The sequence below is a fragment of the Tachypleus tridentatus genome, chromosome 9 (genome assembly GCF_004210375.1).
Source record: "Tachypleus tridentatus isolate NWPU-2018 chromosome 9, ASM421037v1, whole genome shotgun sequence".
Lineage (NCBI taxonomy): Eukaryota > Metazoa > Arthropoda > Merostomata > Xiphosura > Limulidae > Tachypleus > Tachypleus tridentatus.
This window is the reverse complement of record NC_134833.1, coordinates 8,599,461-8,623,546: the sequence shown is the minus strand read 5'-3', so window position 1 is coordinate 8,623,546 and position 24,086 is coordinate 8,599,461. Positions and strand designations below refer to the sequence as shown.

The window sequence follows — 24,086 nt, the reverse complement described above, 5'->3', positions numbered from 1 at the left end:
TAGTGTACATTAAGGTGTTAAAACTTGAGAAATACTGTACATTAACGTGTTAAAACTTGAGAAATAGTGTACATTAAGGTGTTAAAACTTGAGAAATACTGTACATTAACGTGTTAAAACTTGAGAAATACTGTACATTAACGTGTTAAAACTTGAGAAATAGTGTACATTAAGGTGTTAAAACTTGAGAAATACTGTACATTAACGTGTTAAAACTTGAGAAATGCTGTACATTGATGTGTTAAAACTTGAGAAATACTGTACATTAAGGTGTTAAAACATGAGAAATACTGTACATTAAGGTGTTAAAACATGAGAAATACTGTATATTAATGTGTTAAAACAAGAGATATAGTGTACATTTTTACACAATAAGAAGTTTGATAAGGATTTGTTTTCTTTAAACGTATATCTCTAGAATAGACTATCCGTGTTTTCCCCACCACAAGAATCAATACCTGAGTTTTAGAGTTGTGAGTTTTACAATTTGTCTCTGAGCCACTGATAAGCGTTTAGTAGAAACAAGTTCTAACGCAGTACGAAGTTTTATAAGTAGCCTAAACAGTTTCAAAAACGAGGGCTTGAGCTTTTGAAATTTACTTTATTTTAACTGGTTTTAATACTTGAACAATTAATTTACGTCCATAAATCTTGATTTAAAGTTTTTTCTTCGTACACATATAATTTACTTTGTGTATATGTCACTAGTTCATTTTTAAATCACTTAACTTTCTGTTGTGTGTGTGTGTGTGTGTGTTTTTCTTATAGCAAAGCCACACCTGGCTAATTTCTGTGTCCACTGAGGGGAATGAAACCACGGACTTTAGCGTTGTAAATCCATAGACGTAGGATGCTCGACTCGTAATCTGAGAGTCCTGGGTTCCAATCCCTGTCACACCAAACATGTGCGCCATTTTAGTCATGGGTGCATCATAATGTGACGGTCAATCCCACTATTCGGTGGTGAAAAAGTAGCCAAAGAGTTGGCAGTGGGTGGTGATGACTAGCTGCCTTCTCTCCAGTCCTACACTGCTAAATGAGGGACGGCTAGCGCAGATAGTCCTCGTGGAGCTTTGCGCGAAATCCAAAATCAAACAAACAAACCACAGACTTAACGCTGTTCCACTGACAGACTTTATAGCTGTAACTTTATTGAATTGATATGAATTCAACTTCATATATTACTGTTTAAATATTTACTCTTTATACTAATTCATAACTTGAATTTTCTTCTGAAACTCGCGAACCATTTGAAAACTTTTTACTTCACTTTAAAAAAAAAGTGAAATACAGAAACGTTTCAGAATCGCAAAGATGAACTAATACTTGTAATAATTTAGTCAGTTAATAACTGACGCATAAACCACTGATGAAGTGTAGGAAACGCTACCTCTCGCAATTTTTATTTTTATTGTTGAATTTCGAGGGTGTATCATTTTTTCCATTGCAAAACGACCCACCGTAAGACTTTCGTGTCTAAGCGAACCCCTTCTCCTTGTTGCTCTCCATAAGTCACTTAGTGTGTAAGAATGATGGATTGTTTCCAAGTTTCAACTATATTTGGCATGTCCTAATACTCGGTTTGCAATTTGCGGGTCGTAGATTTGGATAACATTACCGTACATGCTCGCCCTCTCAACCAAGAGAATTTTATAATGTGATGGTCAATCCCTCTATTCTATAGTGGTGAGTGATGTTGACTGGTTTCTCTACAGTTTATCACTTCACAGTTAGAAGATAAGAACCAGCTAGCCCTCAAACAGTTTTGCGCAAAATTAAAGTAATCAAATATAGTCACAAGAAATCCATATACTTAGTATCCATTGACTTGATATGTCATTCTTTACAAGAAATATCATGGATACCTACTTTATCTCTTAGTACTTAGGGAATGCAAGGATGGGGCAAACATTCGTTTAAGAAGCTTGTGTAAACGTGAGTTATGTCGCTTTTTCAGACAAAGATCCTTCTTTATTGTGTTGTATACTGTTGCCTGGAGTACATGGACAGCTTTAACCACTTACTTCGAAATTCTAAATCTACGACCTAAATACATTTTTATGATTTACATCTATGAATATTTTACGCCAAAAGGGGTTGTTAAATAATGTCCTAAAAAGCGATCAAATGTCAGTGGAATCACACTACCTACGAATGCCATATAATGTCTAAATGTATTTCTGATACAATCCGTTCCACCACACTGTATATCGACTGGATTCTCACACGACTTACATTAATATGCATAAACGAACTCAACCCTTTATACGACTGCTACAGATTTGTTTTGTCATTTTTATACATCCAGTTGCACAATTTGAGCCAAAACCTGAAATATTAAAACTGTTTTAGATAAATCTGGCAATCAATGATTATCAAATCGGTTTTAATTAAACAAGCAGCAAACCGAATAGTCTTTAACCAAAAAAGTGATCCAGTTGTCACCACAGTTTCAGCCAACGAAATCTAGAAATGTATTTAAGTTACGGATATCTATCTGAATGTATGACTGTGGCAAAGATATTTACAAATAAATAATAGTAATTTATTTTGTTATAAATCTTCTAGTCAAGTTTTAGACGAAACTCATCTGTCTAGATAACTTCACTTATTTTTAGTTTACTAAAAAACAAAGATAGATTTTGTGGGTTTTTTTCACACTTGCTAACTCAGACCGAGGCTGTCATAATTAATGAACCCTTTTGACTAGTCTCATACAAGCTGTATACTCATCTAACGAAGCACCAGTTTCGCTTTGAGTGTAAATCTCGGCGGTGCAATCACTGTCGAAGTTTGAGCTGTTAGACGGATTCGAACTACATACCACAATTTTCACAGTCACTCACAATACCAACTTCAACAATAGACTTAATTACGTGAAGTGTGAACAGAGCCACAGGTGGCGCCACAAGCGTCACAAATTGTAACTTTCTCAGCATGCAGCCGTCTAGTGGTCTATGTGAACTCAGTTTATGACTCGTTGGGAATATTTCTCTCGGCTCACTTTGAATGCCTCATTCTTGCGTGCCTCGCCCCTATTGTGACTTTGCTACTACCTTACTTGGTCTACCAAAAAATAGAAACCGAGATGGCCTGTGGTACGTTATGCAAACAAAGCAACTACATGTTAAACTAAAGGCTGGGAATATAAAGAAAACATGTCAGCGACACAAAAAACACCGTTTTAGCTTCATTTCCAAAAAATCGAGTTATTTGTTACAAGCAACTGAAATATTTTCACGGGAATTTGACGTAAAATGTGAACCAAAGTAAGTGGAGACTTTGATGTGTAACAACTGAATGGCATGCAAATAAAATGTTGTAGTATAAAAATTGGATGTTATACGAATAACATGAGAATCTGTGAATTATCCAATGAAACACAAGCTCTGTCCTGGAACGAAAATATAATTTACCAATGAAACACAAGCTCTGTCCTTGAATGAAATGATAACTTACCAATGAAACACAAGCTCTGTCCTTGAATGAAATGATAACTTACCAATGAAACACAAGCTCTGTCCTGGAACGAAATGATAACTTACCAATGAAACACAAGCTCTGTCCTGGAACAAAATGATAATCTACCAATGAAACACAAGCTCTGTCCTGGAACGAAATGATAACTTACCAATGAAACACAAGCTCTGTCCTGGAACGAAATGATAACTTACCAATGAAACACAAGCTCTGTCCTGGAACAAAATGATAATCTACCAATGAAACACAAGCTCTGTCCTGGAACGAAATGATAACTTACCAATGAAACACAAGCTCTGTCCTGGAACGAAATGATAACTTACCAATGAAACACAAGCTCTGTCCTGGAACAAAATGATAATCTACCAATGAAACACAAGCTCTGTCCTGGAACGAAATGATAACTTACCAATGAAACACAAGCTCTGTCCTGGAACGAAATGATAACTTACCAATGGAACACAAGCTCTGTCCTGGAACAAAATGATAACTTACCAATGAAACACAAGCTCTGTCCTGGAACGAAATGATAACTTACCAATGAAACACAAGCTCTGTCCTGGAACGAAATGATAATCTACCAATGAAACACAAGCTCTGTCCTGGAACGAAATGATAATCTACCAATGAAACACAAGCTCTGTCCTGGAACAAAATGATAATCTACCAATGAAACACAAGCTCTGTCCTGGAACAAAATGATAATTTACCAATGAAACACAAGCTCTGTCCTGGAACAAAATGATAATCTACCAATGAAACACAAGCTCTGTCCTGGAACAAAATGATAATTTACCAATGAAACACAACTATTTGATAGCCTGAAGAACACTGTTCATATAATATATAAATATTTCTGATGTAATCTTTGTGTTATCCTTTGATGTAATCCCAGTAGCATATTCATATGTTTAAGAACTCGCATCGCTGGAAACCGGATTTCAATACCCGTAGTGAGCAAAGAACAATTAGCCTTACATATAAATAGATTCAAGATTTCGGCTAAAGAAAAATTTGAAAAGTGTATGTCATGTTGTTACTTACTCATATTTTTGTTTTAATTTTTTTATTCTAGAGAAATATTTGTTGCTGGTTTCAAAATTTACAATTACTAAATTTGTTCACCTGCTGGAACAGCAGTAAGTTTAAAGACTCATAATGCTAAAATCCTGGGTTCAATTCCTCGCCATGAACCGAGCAGAATGGGTTCATTTGGTTTTGTTCTGAGAAAAGAAAAAGCAAGCGACGAATAATCAATCAACCCGCTAGTACAGCGGTAAGTCTACGGGTTTACAATGCTAGAATGGGGGGTTCGATCCCACTGGGTAGGCTGAGCAGATAGCCCAATGTGGCTTTACTATAAAAAAAAAACACACGAATAATTAGTTTTTAAAACTTTTGACAAAGTATAGTTTCCTCTAATTATCAGTTATGTCCGTTTAATAATTAAAAAAAATGCATTTGGAGGACGTAATTCCTTTTCAGACACTTTGTGCCATATATTAAGAGTTAAAAACAAAAATAAAACCTTCCACTATGTTAGTTTAACCTAACTAGAGCTAGTACCCACAATGTTATTTTAACCTAACTAGGGTTAGTATCCACAATGTTAATTTAACCTAACTAGGGCTAGTACCCACAATGTTAGTTTAACTTAACTAGGGTTAATATTCACAATGTTAATTTAACCTAATTAGGACTAGTGTCCACAATATTAGTTTAGATTAAAAACGTCGCATTTGTGTTCACTCTTAATTTCGTTGGGTAATTTTGATGGAATAAATTAATGTTGTTATTAATTTATTGGTTAGGATCTTTTCAATAGTACCCCAGTGGCTCAGCAGTATTACTACCCTAGGAACTGGGTTTCTAGACTCATGGCTGTCACAGAACAGAGAACCTGTTATGTAGCTTTTCACTTAAAAACAAACAATGCAAATCTTTGTAATGGATTGAAACCAAAGAAATTTATCATGAAATTACAGTTTGTCTGTTTTAGCACAAAGCTACACAAGGGATAACCTTCATTTTGTCCACGAGAATCAAATCTCGAATTTTAGCGTTGTAAGATCGTAAAATTTTCGCTGACCCTCTAAAGAACGAATTAAATTATCCATTAAATCACTTATAATTGTATAAAACAAAAGAAAACTATAATGAAACGCTTGGTTAAGTCTTTTGTAATGGGAAAATATCAAACAGTTCTGAATTAGAGGGGCATACATAACCCTGCCACACAACACTGATCATACTTGGCCCTCATAAAATATGAAATTTTGTCCGCATGTCCGTCGTTTTCAATAGATGCGAACTTTTTTTCGCAGCTCGGTTAAGAATACTATACTGCATAAATCCGCCAACTTTCATCAAAATGGGATCATTTTTTACTAAGTTATAGAGCAAATATAGTGTAAAACCAATGGGTCCCTGGCTTTGACTTTGACCTTCCAAAACTAAACAATTCTACGTTGGGTCATAGTTCAAATATATACCAATTTTCGTCTAAATCCATTCAGCTGTTTATGAGAATTCTTGCTGAAAAGCACACACTCACAAAGAAACAAAGAGATGAAAGCATAGCCTCCGTCCGCCTTTGGTGGGGAAGATCAAATATATTGATTAAATTATATGTAATGGGAAAAACAAACAAAAGAGTCGTAATAAAGTCACTAATTCTAGTGTTGGAAATACTTTTTGTGAGTAATTATAAGTTAGACCTTAGGTTTCATGCCGGCAATTCTTGTTAACTTCAAAGTTGACTAATTTGTTACCATGTGTGTCTTTTTCAGGTACGATCGTGTCAAGAACTTGGCGATTAGGATAATATTCGTCGTTAGGCTATTATTAAATTAAGTTTAATAAATAAAAAAAAGGATAATAAATTTACCCAATTTCTTAATTAAGCTTTTAGCACTTATTGTTAACAACATAATGAGATAAAGTTTAGACATTTTTAAAATTGTAGACACAACGAAGTGAAAACCAAATTATTCCAGCATTTCACATCGGTTTAAAAGACTACTTGAAACATAGCGTTTTGCGCCAAAAGTCAATTAGCAAATCAAACAGTAATTATATCTCTTGTTTCGCATCATTGTTAATCAAAAACGCTTAAATCAAATAGTTTTGTAACCAAGGTATTTCCATAGAACGTTTTGTATTTTAATTGTTTTTGTATATCAAAAATGTAAGCGAATATTTTAAAGTTAAATTTGCTCTCACCTTCCTGATAGTACTTTTGGTTAATAACGTTGTTATCTGTGGCTCTGGGTAGAACAAATTTATCTATCTGTTTATCGTAAAACTATAATTATAAATACCACGATTACTGACCCGGCATGGACAGGTAGTTAAGACACTAGACTCTTAATCAGAGGGTCACGCATTCAAATACTTGTCGAACCAAACGTGCTCGCCCTTTCACCGATGGGGGCGTTATAATGTGACGTTCAATTGCACTATTCGTTGGAAAAAGAGTAGCCAAGAGTTGGCGGTGAATGGTAATAACTAGCTGCCTTCCCTCTAACCTTACACTACTAAATTAGGGACGGCTAGCGCAGACAGCCCTCGTGTGGCTTTGCGCGAAATTCAAACCAAACTAAAATTACTTTCGGATAAGTTTAAATTTCTGTGTGATTTATTCTTCTGGTTAATGGTATAAATAACATTTATATGATGCATCTTCATTGTTAATTGTGTAAATAAAATTGATATAAAATATTTTTTCTGTTTAATGGTGTAAATAAAACTGATATAAAATATTTTTCTGTTTAATGGTGTAAATAAAACTATTGATGTGTCCTTATGGTTAATGATGTAAATAAAACTATTGATGTGTCCTTATGGTTAATGATGTAAATAAAACTATTGATGTGTCCTTATGGTTAATGGTGTATATAAAACTACTGATGTGTCCTTATGGTTAATGGTGTAAATAAAACTATTGATGTGTCCTTATAGTTAATGGTGTAAATAAAACTATTGATGTGTCCTTATGGTTAATGGTGTAAATAAAACTATTGATGTGTCCTTATGGTTAATGGTGTATATAATACAACTGATGTGTCCTTACGGTTAATGGTGTAAATAAAACTATTGATGTGTCCTTATATTTAATGGTGTAAATAAAACTATTGATGTGTCCTTATGGTTAATGGTGTATAGAAAACTACTGATGTGTCCTTATGGTTCATGGTGTAAACAAAACTATTGATGTGTCCTTATTGTTAATGATGTAAATAAAACTATTGATGTGTCCTTATGCTTAATAGTGTAAATAAAACTATTGATGTGTCCTTATGGTTAATTGTATAAATAGAACTATTGATGTGTCCTTATGGTTAATGGTGTAAATAAAACTATTGATGTGTCCTTATGGTTAATGGTGTAAATAAAACTATTGATGTGTCCTTATGGTTAATGGTGTAAATAAAACTATTGATGTGTCCTTATGGTTAATGGTGTAAATAAAACTATTGATGTGTCCTTATGGTTAATGGTGTAAATAAAACTATTGATGTGTCCTTATGGTTAATGGTGTAAATAAAACTATTGATGTGTCCTTATGGTTAATGATGTATATAAAACTACTGATGTGTCCTTACGGTTAATGGTGTAAATAAAACTATTGATGTGTCCTTATGGTTAATGGTGTATAGAAAACTACTGATGTGTCCTAATGGTTAATGGTGTAAATAAAACTATTGATGTGTCCTTATGGTTAATGATGTAAATAAAACTATTGATGTGTCCTTATGGTTAATAGTGTAAATAAAACTATTGATGTGTCCTTATGGTTAATTGTGTAAATAAAACTATTGATGCGTCCTTATGGTTAATGGTGTAAATAAAACTATTGATGTGTCCTTATGGTTAATGGTGTAAATAAAACTATTGATGTGTCCTTATGGTTAATGGTGTAAATAAAACTATTGATGTGTCCTTATGGTTAATGGTGTAAATAAAACTATTAATGTGTCCTTATGGTTAATGGTGTAAATAAAACTATTGATGTGTCCTTATGGTTAATGGTGTAAATAAAACTATTCATGTGTCCTTATGGTTAATGGTGTATAGAAAACTACTGATGTGTCCTAATGGTTAATGGTGTAAATAAAACTATTGATGTGTCCTTATGGTTAATGGTGTATATAAAACTACTGATGTGTCCTTATGGTTAATGGTGTATATAAAACTACTGATGTGTCCTTATGGTTAATGGTGTAAATAAAACTATTGATGTGTCGTTATGGTTAATGGTGTAAATAAAACTACTGATGTGTCCTTATGGTTAATGGTGTATATAAAACTATTGATGTGTCCTTATGGTTAATGGTGTAAATAAAACTATTTATGTGTCCTTATGGTTAATGGTGTAAATAAAACTATTGATGTGTCCTTATGGTTAATGGTGTAAATAAAACTATTGATGTGTCCTTATGGTTAATGGTGTAAATAAAACTATTGATGTGTCCTTATGGTTAATGGTGTAAATAAAACTATTGATGTGTCCTTATGGTTAATGGTGTAAATAAAACTATTGATGTGTCCCATGGTTAATGGTGTAAATAAAACTATTGATGTGTCCTTATGGTTAATGGTGTAAATAAAACTATTGATGTGTCCTTATGGATAATGGTGTAAATAAAACTATTCATGTGTCCTTATGGTTAATGGTGTATAGAAAACTACTGATGTGTCCTAATGGTTAATGGTGTAAATAAAACTATTGATGTGTCCTTATGGTTAATGATGTATATAAAACTACTGATGTGTCCTTATGGTTAATGGTGTAAATAAAACTATTGATGTGTCCTTATGGTTAATGTTGTAAATAAAACTACTGATGTGTCCTTATGGTTAATGGTGTACATAAAACTATTGATGTGTCCTTATGGTTAATGGTGTAAATAAAACTATTGATGTGTCCTTATGGTTAATGGTGTAAATAAAACTATTCATGTGTCCTTATGGTTAATGGTGTATAGAAAACTACTGATGTGTCCTAATGGTTAATGGTGTAAATAAAACTATTGATGTGTCCTTATGGTTAATGGTGTAAATAAAACTACTGATGTGTCCTTATGGTTAATGGTGTATATAAAACTATTGATGTGTCCCTATGGTTAATGGTGTAAATAAAACTATTGATGTGTCCTTATGGTTAATGGTGTAAATAAAACTATTGATGTGTCCTTATGGTTAATGGTGTATATAAAACTACTGATGTGTCCTTATGGTTAATGGTGTATATAAGACTACTGATGTGTCCTTATGGTTAATGGTGTAAATAAAACTATTCATGTGTCCTTATGGTTAATGGTGTATATAAAACTATTGATGTGTCCTTATGGTTAATGGTGTAAATAAAACTATTGATGTGTCCTTATGGTTAATGGTGTATATAAAACTAGTGATGTGTCCTTATGGTTAATGGTGTAAATAAAACTATTGATGTGTCCTTATGGTTAATGGTGTATATAAAACTAGTGATGTGTCCTTATGGTTAATGGTGTAAATAAAACTATTGATGTGTCCTTATGGTTAATGGTGTAATTAACACTGACTATGAATTAACAATACAAATGTCTTTTGTCTTTCTGGTAGCACGCACGATGCACGAGGAAAGACTTGCGCAGTTCGAGTTTGTAAATCTTTCTACACGAATGTAAGAAAAGACTGGATGGAGCGGATGATGTCCCCATGAGGTAGAGATTTGTTACTGTGAAAACCATCACACGAGAATGATGTATCTATCGCTCAGCTTGTAAAGACTGGAGCTTTGCTCACAGCAAAAGCTGTTCTTACACAGACTGGCTTTACTTCGATGGTGACAAGGTTTTAAAGCCCTCTCAAAACTGGTAATAAAGATAATGTGTGAACATCCTTAGGTTTCTGACATCAGTGAAATGAAGTTAAAACATCGTATCGTTGGTGGTGTGGTTCTTGTAACAATGGTAGTGGTATTGATAGAATTTCACCTGCGAGAAACTAGGATAAGGCTCAGGGTTAATTATTCAGGTGAACTTAACGACTTAACCCCTAGCAATTTTAACAAATGGTTCCTCAACAGAGACGGAGAAGTGAATATTTCAAGAGAAGGAACGGCCGCATCTGCCGTTAAAAGTCCTTTCGCGAGCGTGACGAATACCAAAGAAGAGGAGTCGTATGACAACGAAAGTCTCAGATTAGCCAAAGGTTTAGAAGAGACGAAAGTGAAGCCACATGACGAAGCAGTAGATGATTTTTCTGACCTGTTAAACCTAGTGACAAAAATACCCCCAAAGGTACGACGGACCAGGAGAGGAAAACGCCAAAAAAAGTTCAATCCCACACTGGCGGAGTTACTAGGGATCAATCCCAAGTAAGATTTTTTTTCGTTTTTTTTTCTTATTTTCTACTGACTGAAGAAATAATTTGTTGATGGTAAATAATAAGAAAACGGACGGCAAACATCTAAGTATTGTTTGTTAATAGTCTCTGAATGTGATGTAACTGTAATATATTAAATTCTGTAACACTTGCTATATGAATGATTATTTGGAAGTAAGCTCAAAGCTACATAATGGGCTATCTGTGCTGTGCCCACCATGACTATCGAAACTATGGGTCTGGGGCGGTAAACGTTTTGGTAAATGCGCATATGGCTTGTTGCTAATTAGTTCATATTTTAGTTAACTAGTAATGAAGTCGGAAAGTGGCTCTGCTGAGCGTTGGTGTTTTAGGCATTTGTAGCAATCAACCCGAAACATACACGAAGCAATTTCTCAACCCCCCTCCCAAAAATGTAGGCCCAAAAACAAGATCCTCTTTCCGTCTCATTCCAAAACCCAAACACAATGGTTCAGCGGCAAGTCTAAAGACTTAGAAAGTTACAACCCAGGTTTAGATATCTGTGGTTCACACACCACAACCTCTTCACTTCTAATCTAAAGACTTAGAAAGTTACAACCCAGGTTTAGATATCTGTGGTTCACACACCACAACTTCTTCACTTCTAAATTAAAGAATTGGAAAGTTACAACCCAGGTTTATATATCTGTGGTTCACACACCACAACCTCTTCACTTCTAATCTAAAGACTTGGAAAGTTACAACCCAGGTTTAGATATCTGTGGTTCACACACCACAACCTCTTCACTTCCAATACTCTGACTACAAAAATCAAATGGATATCAAGTCTTTCTTCTTCAAAATGTTGTTATATCAGAATATGAATACATAACTTGGTATTCCACGTGAAATACACATATCTAACTTATTTACGATTCTGAGTTCAGAATGGGTAAGCTGAAAGTTTCCTATTCTTAACATGACTGAAGTCTGTAAGTCAAATGTTCTATAGTAGAAAAAACTTTACCAACTCGTTTATATTCATATAGAAAATAAAATATTTTTTGATAACAGAAGAGAAAACTTCACTAAATGGTTAATATTAATATAATACACAAAATGCTTTCTTCTTTATAGTAGAAGAAATCTTTCAAACTGGGAGATCTTTCACCTTGGAATAAGTCAGAACGAATTGTATAAGGAAGAAGACAAAGTTATAGATGATCTTCTACATGACATGGCTACCATGTCTATTGTTCACGTTGGTAGGTATTGTTACAATTACTGATCTTCTACATGACATGGCTACCATGTCTATTGTTCACGTTGGTAGGTATTGTTACAATTACTGATCTTCTACATGACATGGCTACCATGTCTATTGTTCACGTTGGTAGGTATTGTTACAATTACTGATCTTCTACATGACATGGCTACCATGTCTATTGTTCATGTTGGTAGGTATTGTTACAATTACTGATCTTCTACATGACATGGCTACCATGTCCATTGTTCACGTTGGTAGGTATTGTTACAATTACTGATCTTCTACATGACATGGCTACCATGTCTATTGTTCACGTTGGTAGGTATTGTTACAATTACTGATCTTCTACATGACATAGCTACCATGTCTATTGTTACAATTAATGATTTTGTACATGACATTTCTACCATGTCTATTGTTCATGTTGGCAGGTATTGTTACAATTACTGATCTTCTACATGACATGGCTACCATGTCTATTGTTCACGTTGCTAGGTATTGTTACAATTACTGATCTTCTACATGACATTTCTACCATGTCTATTGTTCATGTTGGCAGGTATTGTTACAATTACTGATCTTCTACATGACATGTCTACCATGTCTATTGTTCACGTTGGTAGGTATTGTTACAATTACTGATCTTCTACATGACATTTCTACCATGTCTATTGTTCACGTTGGTAGGTATTTTTAGAATTACTGATCTTCTACATGACATGGCTACCATGTCTATTGTTCACGTTGGTAGGTATTGTTACAATTACTGATCTTCTACATGACATGGCTACCATGTCTGTTGTTCACGTTGGTAAGTATTGTTACAATTACTGATCTTCTACATGACATGGCTACCATGTCTATTGTTCACGTTGGTAGGTATTGTTACAATTACTGATCTTCTACATGACATGGCTACCATGTCTATTGTTCACGTTGGTAGGTACTGTTACAATTACTAATCTTCTACATGACATGGCTACCATGTCTATTGTTCACGTTGGTAGGTATTGTTACAATTACTGATCTTCTACATGACATTTCTACCATGTCTATTGTTCACGTTGGTAGGTATTGTTACAATTACTGATCTTCTACATGACATGGCTACCATGTCTATTGTTCACGTTGGTAGGTATTGTTACAATTACTGATCTTCTACATGACATGGCTACCATGTCTATTGTTCACGTTGGTAGGTATTGTTACAATTACTGATCTTCTACATGACATGGCTACTATGTCTATTGTTACAATTAATGATTTTGTACATGACATTTCTACCATGTCTATTGTTCATGTTGGCAGGTATTGTTACAATTACTGATCTTCTACATGACATGGCTACCATGTCTATTATTCACGTTGGTAGGTATTGTTACAATTACTGATCTTCTACATGACATGGCTACCATGTCTATTGTTCACGTTGGTAGGTATTGTTAGAATTACTGATCTTCTACATGACATGGTTACCATGTCTATTGTTCACGTTGGTAGGTATTGTTACAATTACTGATCTTCTACATGACATGGCTACCATGTCTATTGTTCACGTTGGTAAGTATTGTTACAATTACTGATCTTCTACATGACATGGCTACCATGTCTATTGTTCATGTTGGTAGCTATTGTTACAATTACTGATCTTCTACATGACATGGCTACCATGTCTATTGTTCACGTTGGTAGGTATTGTTACAATTACTGATCTTCTACATGACATGGCTACCATGTCTATTGTTCACGTTGGTAGGTATTGTTACAATTACTGATCTTCTACATGACATGGCTACCATGTCTATTGTTCACGTTGGTAGGTATTGTTACAATTACTGATCTTCTACATGACATGGCTACCATGTCTATTGTTCATGTTGGTAGGTATTGTTACAATTACTGATCTTCTACATGACATGGCTACCATGTCTATTGTTCACGTTGGTAGGTATTGTTACAATTACTGATCTTCTACATGACATGGCTACCATGTCTATTGTTCACGTTGCTAGTTATTGTTACAATTACTGATCTTCTACATGACATGGCTACCATGTCTATTGTTCACGTTGGTAGGTATTGTTACAATTACTGATCTTCTACATGACATTTCTACCATGTCTATTGTTCACGTTGGTAGGTATTGTTACAATTACTGATCTTCTACATGACATGGCTACCATGTCTATTGTTCACGTTGGTAGGTATTGTTACAATTACTGATCTTCTACATGACATGGCTACCATGTCTATTGTTCACGTTGGTAGGTATTGTTACAATTACTGATCTTCTACATGACATTTCCAAGCTCTTAACATGGTTAACGTACTTGTACAACAGAAACAAATCTCTTAACACGATTAACGTACTTGTACTACAGAAACAAAGCTCTGTAGCATGGTTAACGTACTTGTACAACAGAAACAAAGCTCTGTAACATGGTTAACGTACTTGTACAACAGAAACAAAGCTCTGTAACATGGTTAACGTACTTGTACAACAGAAACAAATCTCTTAACACGATTAACGTACTTGTACTACAGAAACAAAGCTCTGTAGCATGGTTAACGTACTTGTACAACAGAAACAAAGCTCTGTAACATGGTTAACGTACTTGTACAACAGAAACAAAGCTCTGTAACATGGTTAACGTACTTATACAACAGAAACAAAGCTCTTAACATGATTAACGTACTTGTACTACAGAAACAAAGCTCTTAACATGGTTAACGTACTTGTACTACAGAAACAAAGCTCTTAACATGGTTAACGTACTTGTACTACAGAAACAAAGCTCTGTAACATGGTTAACGTACTTGTACAACAGAAACAAAGCTCTTAACATGATTAACGTACTTGTAATACAGAAACAAAGCTCTTAACATGGTTAACGTACTTGTACTACAGAAACAAAGCTCTTAACATGGTTAACGTACTTGTACTACAGAAACAAAGCTCTTAACATGATTAACGTACTTGTACAACAGAAACAAAGCTCTTAACATGATTAACGTACTTGTACTACAGAAACAAAGCTCTTAACATGGTTAACGTACTTGTACTACAGAAACAAAGCTCTGTAACATGGTTAACGTACTTGTACAACAGAAACAAAGCTCTGTAACATGGTTAACGTACTTGTACTACAGAAACAAAGCTCTTAACATGGTTAACGTACTTGTACAACAGAAACAAAGCTCTGTAACATGGTTAACGTACTTGTACAACAGAAACAAAGCTCTTAACATGAATAACGTACTTGTACTACAGAAACAAAGCTCTTAACATGATTAACGTACTTGTACAACAGAAACAAAGCTCTGTAACATGGTTAACGTACTTGTACAACAGAAACAAAGCTCTTAACATGATTAACGTACTTGTACTACACAAACAAAGCTCTTAACATGGTTAACGTACTTGTAGTACAGAAACAAAGCTCTTAACATGATTAACGTACTTGTACTACAGAAACAAAGCTCTGTAACATGGTTAACGTACTTGTACAACAGAAACAAAGCTCTGTAACATGGTTAACGTACTTGTACTACAGAAACAAAGCTCTTAACATGGTTAACGTACTTGTACTACAGAAACAAAGCTCTGTAACATGGTTAACGTACTTGTACAACAGAAACAAAGCTCTGTAACATGGTTAACGTACTTGTACTACAGAAACAAAGCTCTTAACATGATTAACGTACTTGTACAACAGAAACAAAGCTCTTAACATGATTAACGTACTTGTACTAGAGAAACAAAGCTCTTAACATGGTTAACGTACTTGTACTACAGAAACAAAGCTCTGTAACATGGTTAACGTACTTGTACAACAGAAACAAAGCTCTGTAACATGGTTAACGTACTTGTACAACAGAAACAAAGCTCTGTAACATGGTTAACGTACTTGTACTACAGAAACAAAGCTCTTAACATGATTAACGTTCTTGTACTACAGAAACAAAGCTCTGTAACATGGTTAACGTACTTGTACTACAGAAACAAAGCTCTTAACATGGTTAACGTACTTGTACTACAGAAACGAAGCTCTGTAACATGATTAACGTACTTGTACTACAGAAACAAAGCTCTGTAACATGGTTAACGTACTTGTACTACAGAAACAAAGCTCTTAACATGATTAACGTACTTGTACTACAGAAACAAAGCTCTGTAACATGGTTAACGTACTTGTACTACAAAAACAAAGCTCTGTAACATGGTTAACGTACTTGTACTACAGAAACAAAGCTCTTAACATGATTAACGTACTTGTACTACAGAAACAAAGCTCTTAACATGGTTAACGTACTTGTACAACAGAAACAAAGCTCTTAACACGATTAACGTACTTGTACTACAGAAACAAAGCTCTTAACATGATTAACGTACTTGTACTACAGAAACAAAGCTCTTAACATGGTTAACGTACTTGTACTACAAAAACAAAGCTCTTAACATGGTTAACGTACTTGTACAACAGAAACAAAGCTCTGTAACATGGTTAACGTACTTGTACAACAGAAACAAAGCTCTTAACATGATTAACGTACTTGTACTACAGAAACAAAGCTCTTAACATGGTTAACGTACTTGTACTACAGAAACAAAGCTCTTAACATGGTTAACGTACTTGTACTACAGAAACAAAGCTCTGTAACATGGTTAACGTACTTGTACAACAGAAACAAAGCTCTGTAACATGGTTAACGTACTTGTACAACAGAAACAAAGCTCTGTAACATGGTTAACGTGCTTGTACTACAGAAACAAAGCTCTTAACATGATTAACGTACTTGTACAACAGAAACAAAGCTCTTAACATGATTAACGTACTTGTACTACAGAAACAAAGCTCTTAACATGGTTAACGTACTTTTACTACAGAAACAAAGCTCTGTAACATTTATAACGTACTTGTACAACAGAAACAAAGCTCTGTAACATGGTTAACGCACTTGTACTACAGAAACAAAGCTCTGTAACATGATTAACGTACTTGTACAACAGAAACAAAGCTCTTAACATGATTAACGTACTTGTACTACAGAAACAAAGCTCTTAACATGGTTAACGTACTTGTACTACAAAACAAAGCTCTTAACATGGTTAACGTACTTGTACAACAGAAACAAAGCTCTGTAACATGGTTAACGTACTTGTACAACAGAAACAAAGCTCTTAACATGATTAACGTACTTGTACTACAGAAACAAAGCTCTTAACATGGTTAACGTACTTGTACTACAGAAACAAAGCTCTGTAACATGGTTAACGTACTTGTACAACAGAAACAAAGCTCTGTAACATGGTTAACGTACTTGTACTACAGAAACAAAGCTCTTAACATGATTAACGTACTTGTACAACAGAAACAAAGCTCTGTAACATGGTTAACGTACTTGTACTACAGAAACAAAGCTCTGTAACATGGTTAACGTACTTGTACAACAGAAACAAAGCTCTAAACAATGTTAACGTACTTGTACTACAGAAATAAAGCTCTGTAACATGGTTAATGTACTTGTACCACAGAAACAAAGCTTTTAACATGGTTAACGTACTTGTACCACAGAAACAAAGCTCTTAACATGGTTAATGTACTTGTACAACAGAAACAAAGCTCTAAACATGGTTAACGTACTTGTACAACAGAAACAAAGCTCTGTAACATGGTTAACGTACTTGTACTACAGAAACAAAGCTCTGTAACATGATTAACGTACTTGTACAACAGAAACAAAGCTCTTAACATGATTAACGTACTTGTACTACAGAAACAAAGCTCTTAACATGGTTAACGTACTTGTACTACAGAAACAAAGCTCTTAACATGGTTAACGTAGTTGTACAACAGAAACAAAGCTCTGTAACATGGTTAACGTACTTGTACAACAGAAACAAAGCTCTTAACATGATTAACGTACTTGTACTACAGAAACAAAGCTCTTAACATGGTTAACGTACTTGTACAACAGAAACAAAGCTCTGTAACATGGTTAACGTACTTGTACAACAGAAACAAAGCTCTTAACATGATTAACGTACTTGTACTACAGAAACAAAGCTCTTAACATGGTTAACGTACTTGTACTACAGAAACAAAGCTCTTAACATGGTTAACGTACTTGTACTACAGAAACAAAGCTCTGTAACATAGTTAACGTACTTGTACAACAGAAACAAAGCTCTGTAACATGTTTAACGTACTTGTACTACAGAAACAAAGCTCTTAACATGATTAACGTACTTGTACTACAGAAACAAAGCTCTTAACATGATTAACGTACTTGTACTACAGAAACAAAGCTCTTAACATGGTTAACGTACTTGTACTAGAGAAACAAAGCTCTGTAACATGGTTAACGTACTTGTACTACAGAAACAAAGCTCTTAACATGATTAACGTACTTGTACTACAGAAACAAAGCTCTTAACATGGTTAACGTACTTGTACTACAGAAACAAAGCTCTTAACATGATTAACGTACTTGTACTACAGAAACAAAGCTCTTAACATGGTTAATGTACTTGTACTACAGAAACAAAGCTCTGTAACATGGTTAATGTACTTGTACCACAGAAACAAAGCTCTTAACATGGTTAACGTACTTGTACTACAGAAACAAAGCTCTGTAACATGGTTAACGTACTTGTACTACAGAAACAAAGCTCTGTAACATGGTTAACGTACTTGTACTACAGAAACAAAGCTCTAAACATGGTTAACGTACTTGTACTACAGAAATAAAGCTCTGTAACATGGTTAATGTACTTGTACCACAGAAACAAAGCTCTTAACATGGTTAATGTACTTGTACCACAGAAACAAAGCTTTTAACATGGTTAATGTACTTGTACCACAGAAACAAAGCTCTTAACATGGTTAATGTACTTGTACAACAGAAACAAAGTTCTAAACATGGTTAACGTACTTGTACTACAGAAACAAAGCTCTTAACATGGTTAACGTACTTGTACTACAGAAACAAAGCTCTGTAACATGGTTAATGTACTTGTACCACAGAAACAAAGCTCTTAACATGGTTAACATAATTGCACTACAGAAACAAAGCTCTGTGACATGGTTAACGTACTTGTACTACAGAAACAAAGTAACGTGGTTAACGTACTTGTACAACAGAAACAAAGCTCTGTAACATGGTTAACGTACTTGTACAACACAAACAAAGCTCTTAACATGATTTAGGTACTTGTATTACAGAAACAAAGCTCTTAACATGATTTAGGTACTTGTACTACAGAAACAAAGCTCTTAACATGGTTAACGTACTTGTACTACAGAAACAAAGCTCTTAACATGGTTAATGTACTTGTACTACAGAAACAAAGCTCTTAACATGATTAACGTACTTGTACAACAGAAACAAAGCTCTTAACATGATTAACGTACTTGTACTACAGAAACAAAGCTCTTAACATGGTTAACGTACTTGTACTACAGAAACAAAGCTCTGTAACATGGTTAACGTACTTGTACAACAGAAACAAAGCTCTGTAACATGGTTAACGTACTTGTACTACAGAAACAAAGCTCTGTAACATGATTAACGTACTTGTACAACAGAAACAAAGCTCTTAACATGATTAACGTACTTGTACTACAGAAACAAAGCTCTTAACATGGTTAACGTAATTTGTACTACAGAAACAAAGCTCTTAACATGGTTAACGTAGTTGTACAACAGAAACAAAGCTCTGTAACATGGTTAACGTACTTGTACAACAGAAACAAAGCTCTTAACATGATTAACGTACTTGTACTACAGAAACAAAGCTCTTAACATGGTTAACGTACTTGTACAACAGAAAAAAAGCTCTGTAACATGGTTAACGTACTTGTACAACAGAAACAAAGCTCTTAACATGATTAACGTACTTGTACTACAGAAACAAAGCTCTTAACATGGTTAACGTACTTGTACTACAGAAACAAAGCTCTTAACATGGTTAACGTACTTGTACTACAGAAACAAAGCTCTTAACATGGTTAACGTACTTCTACAACAGAAACAAAGCTCTTAACATGGTTAACGTACTTGTACTACAGAAACAAAGCTCTGTAACATGGTTAACGTACTTGTACAACAGAAACAAAGCTCTTAACATGATTAACGTACTTGTACAACAGAAACAAAGCTCTGTAACATGGTTAACGTACTTGTACTACAGAAACAAAGCTCTGTAACATGGTTAACGTACTTGTACAACAGAAACAAAGCTCTTAACATGGTTAACGTACTTGTACTACAGAAACAAAGCTCTGTAACATGGTTAACGTACTTGTACAACAGAAACAAAGCTCTGTAACATGGTTAACGTACTTGTACTACAGAAACAAAGCTCTTAACATGATTAACGTACTTGTACTACAGAAACAAAGCTCTTAACATGGTTAACGTACTTGTACTACAGAAACAAAGCTCTGTAACATGATTAACGTACTTGTACTACAGAAACAAAGCTCTGTAACATGGTTAACGTATTTGTACTACAGAAACAAAGCTCTTAACATGATTAACGTACTTGTACTACAGAAACAAAGCTCTGTAACATGGTTAACGTACTTGTACTACAAAAAACAAAGCTCTGTAACATGGTTAACGTAATTTGTACTACAGAAACAAAGCTCTGTAACATGGTTAACGTACTTGTACTACAAAAACAAAGCTCTGTAACATGGTTAACGTACTTGTAGTACAGAAACAAAGCTCTTAACATGATTAACGTACTTGTACTACAGAAACAAAGCTCTTAACATGGTTAACGTACTTGTACAACAGAAACAAAGCTCTTAACACGATTAACGTACTTGTACTACAGAAACAAAGCTCTTAACATGATTAACGTACTTGTACTACAGAAACAAAGCTCTTAACATGGTTAACGTACTTGTACTACAAAAACAAAGCTCTTAACATGGTTAACGTACTTGTACAACAGAAACAAAGCTCTGTAACATGGTTAACGTACTTGTACAACAGAAACAAAGCTCTTAACATGATTAACGTACTTGTACTACAGAAACAAAGCTCTTAACATGGTTAACGTACTTGTACTACAGAAACAAAGCTCTTAACATGGTTAACGTACTTGTACTACAGAAACAAAGCTCTGTAACATGGTTAACGTACTTGTACAACAGAAACAAAGCTCTGTAACATGGTTAACGTACTTGTACAACAGAAACAAAGCTCTGTAACATGGTTAACGTACTTGTACTACAGAAACAAAGCTCTTAACATGATTAACGTACTTGTACAACAGAAACAAAGCTCTTAACATGATTAACGTACTTGTACTACAGAAACAAAGCTCTTAACATGGTTAACGTACTTGTACTACAGAAACAAAGCTCTGTAACATGGATAACGTACTTGTACAACAGAAACAAAGCTCTGTAACATGGTTAACGCACTTGTACTACAGAAACAAAGCTCTGTAACATGATTAACGTACTTGTACAACAGAAACAAAGCTCTTAACATGATTAACGTACTTGTACTACAGAAACAAAGCTCTTAACATGGTTAACGTACTTGTACTACAAAAAACAAAGCTCTTAACATGGTTAACGTACTTGTACAACAGAAACAAAGCTCTGTAACATGGTTAACGTACTTGTACAACAGAAACAAAGCTCTTAACATGATTAACGTACTTGTACTACAGAAACAAAGCTCTTAACATGGTTAACGTGCTTGTACTACAGAAACAAAGCTCTGTAACATGGTTAACGTACTTGTACAACAGAAACAAAGCTCTGTAACATGGTTAACGTACTTGTACTACAGAAACAAAGCTCTTAACATGATTAACGTACTTGTACAACAGAAACAAAGCTCTGTAACATGGTTAACGTAACTTGTACTACAGAAACAAAGCTCTGTAACATGGTTAACGTACTTGTACAACAGAAACAAAGCTCTAAACAATGTTAACGTACTTGTACTACAGAAATAAAGCTCTGTAACATGGTTAATGTACTTGTACTACAGAAACAAAGCTCTTAACATCGTTAACGTACTTGTACTACAGAAACAAAGCTCTGTAACATGGTTAACGTACTTGTACAACAGAAACAAAGCTCTGTAACATGGTTAACGTACTTGTACTACAGAAACAAAGCTCTTAACATGATTAACGTACTTGTACAACAGAAACAAAGCTCTGTAACATGGTTAACGTACTTGTACTACAGAAACAAAGCTCTGTAACATGGTTAACGTACTTGTACAACAGAAACAAAGCTCTAAACAATGTTAACGTACTTGTACTACAGAAATAAAGCTTTGTAACATGGTTAATGTACTTGTACCACAGAAACAAAGCTTTTAACATGGTTAATGTACTTGTACCACAGAAACAAAGCTCTTAACATGGTTAATGTACTTGTACAACAGAAACAAAGCTCTAAACATGGTTAACGTACTTGTACTACAGAAACAAAGCTCTTAACAAGGTTAACGTACTTGTACTACAGAAACAAAGCTCTGTAACATGGTTAACGTACTTGTACTACAGAAACAAAGCTCTTAACATGATTAACGTACTTGTACTACAGAAACAAAGCTCTGTAACATGGTTAACGTACTTGTACTACAGAAACAAAGCTCTGTAACATGGTTAACGTACTTGTACAACAGAAACAAAGCTCTTAACATCATTAACGTACTTGTACTACAGAAACAAAGCTCTTAACATGGTTAACGTACTTGTACTACAGAAACAAAGCTCTGTAACATGGTTAACGTACTTGTACAACAGAAACAAAGCTCTTAACATGATTAACGTACTTGTACTACAGAAAGAAAGCTCTGTAACATGGTTAACGTACTTGTACAACAGAAACAAAGCTCTTAACATGATTAACGTACTTGTACAACAGAAACAAAGCTCTTAACATGGTTAACGTACTTGTACTACAGAAACAAAGCTCTGTAACATGATTAACGTACTTGTACAACAGAAACAAAGCTCTTAACATGATTAACGTACTTGTACTACAGAAACAAAGCTCTTAACATGGTTAACGTACTTGTACTACAGAAACAAAGCTCTGTAACATGGTTAACGTACTTGTACAACAGAAACAAAGCTCTGTAACATGGTTAACGTACTTGTACTACAGAAACAAAGCTCTTAACATGATTAACGTACTTGTACAACAGAAACAAAGCTCTTAACATGATTAACGTACTTGTACAACAGAAACAAAGCTCTGTAACATGGTTAACGTACTTGTACAACAGAAACAAAGCTCTTAACATGATTAACGTACTTGTACTACAGAAACAAAGCTCTTAACATGGTTAACGTACTTGTACTACAGAAACAAAGCTCTTAACATGGTTAACGTACTTGTACTACAGAAACAAAGCTCTGTAACATGGTTAACGTACTTGTACAACAGAAACAAAGCTCTGTAACATGGTTAACGTACTTGTACAACAGAAACAAAGCTGTGTAACATGGTTAACGTACTTGTACTACAGAAACAAAGCTCTTAACATGATTAACGTACTTGTACAACAGAAACAAAGCTCTTAACATGATTAACGTACTTGTACTACAGAAACAAAGCTCTTAACATGGTTAACGTACTTGTACTACAGAAACAAAGCTCTGTAACATGGATAACGTACTTGTACAACAGAAACAAAGCTCTGTAACATGGTTAACGCACTTGTACTACAGAAACAAAGCTCTGTAACATGATTAACGTACTTGTACAACAGAAACAAAGCTCTTAACATGATTAACGTACTTGTACTACAGAAACAAAGCTCTTAACATGGTTAACGTACTTGTACTACAAAAACAAAGCTCTTAACATGGTTAACGTACTTGTACAACAGAAACAAAGCTCTGTAACATGGTTAACGTACTTGTACAACAGAAACAAAGCTCTTAACATGATTAACGTACTTGTACTACAGAAACAAAGCTCTTAACATGGTTAACGTACTTGTACTACAGAAACAA

General features: G+C 34.5%; 1 protein-coding gene across 4 annotated transcripts in view; it reads left to right on the top strand.

The window, feature by feature from the left end:
* LOC143224733 (extracellular serine/threonine protein CG31145-like) overlaps nt 1-24,086 on the top strand; it is a 65,537-nt gene that overhangs the window by 19,601 nt on the left and 21,850 nt on the right. For all 4 annotated transcript variants that reach the window (XM_076452996.1, XM_076452998.1, XM_076452995.1 and 1 more), the window contains exons 2-3: nt 10,087-10,843; nt 11,950-12,077. In XM_076452996.1, coding sequence (XP_076309111.1) covers nt 10,389-10,843; nt 11,950-12,077 — 583 coding nt within the window. In that variant the 5' untranslated portion in view covers nt 10,087-10,388. The remainder of the gene's footprint in view (nt 1-10,086; nt 10,844-11,949; nt 12,078-24,086) is intronic.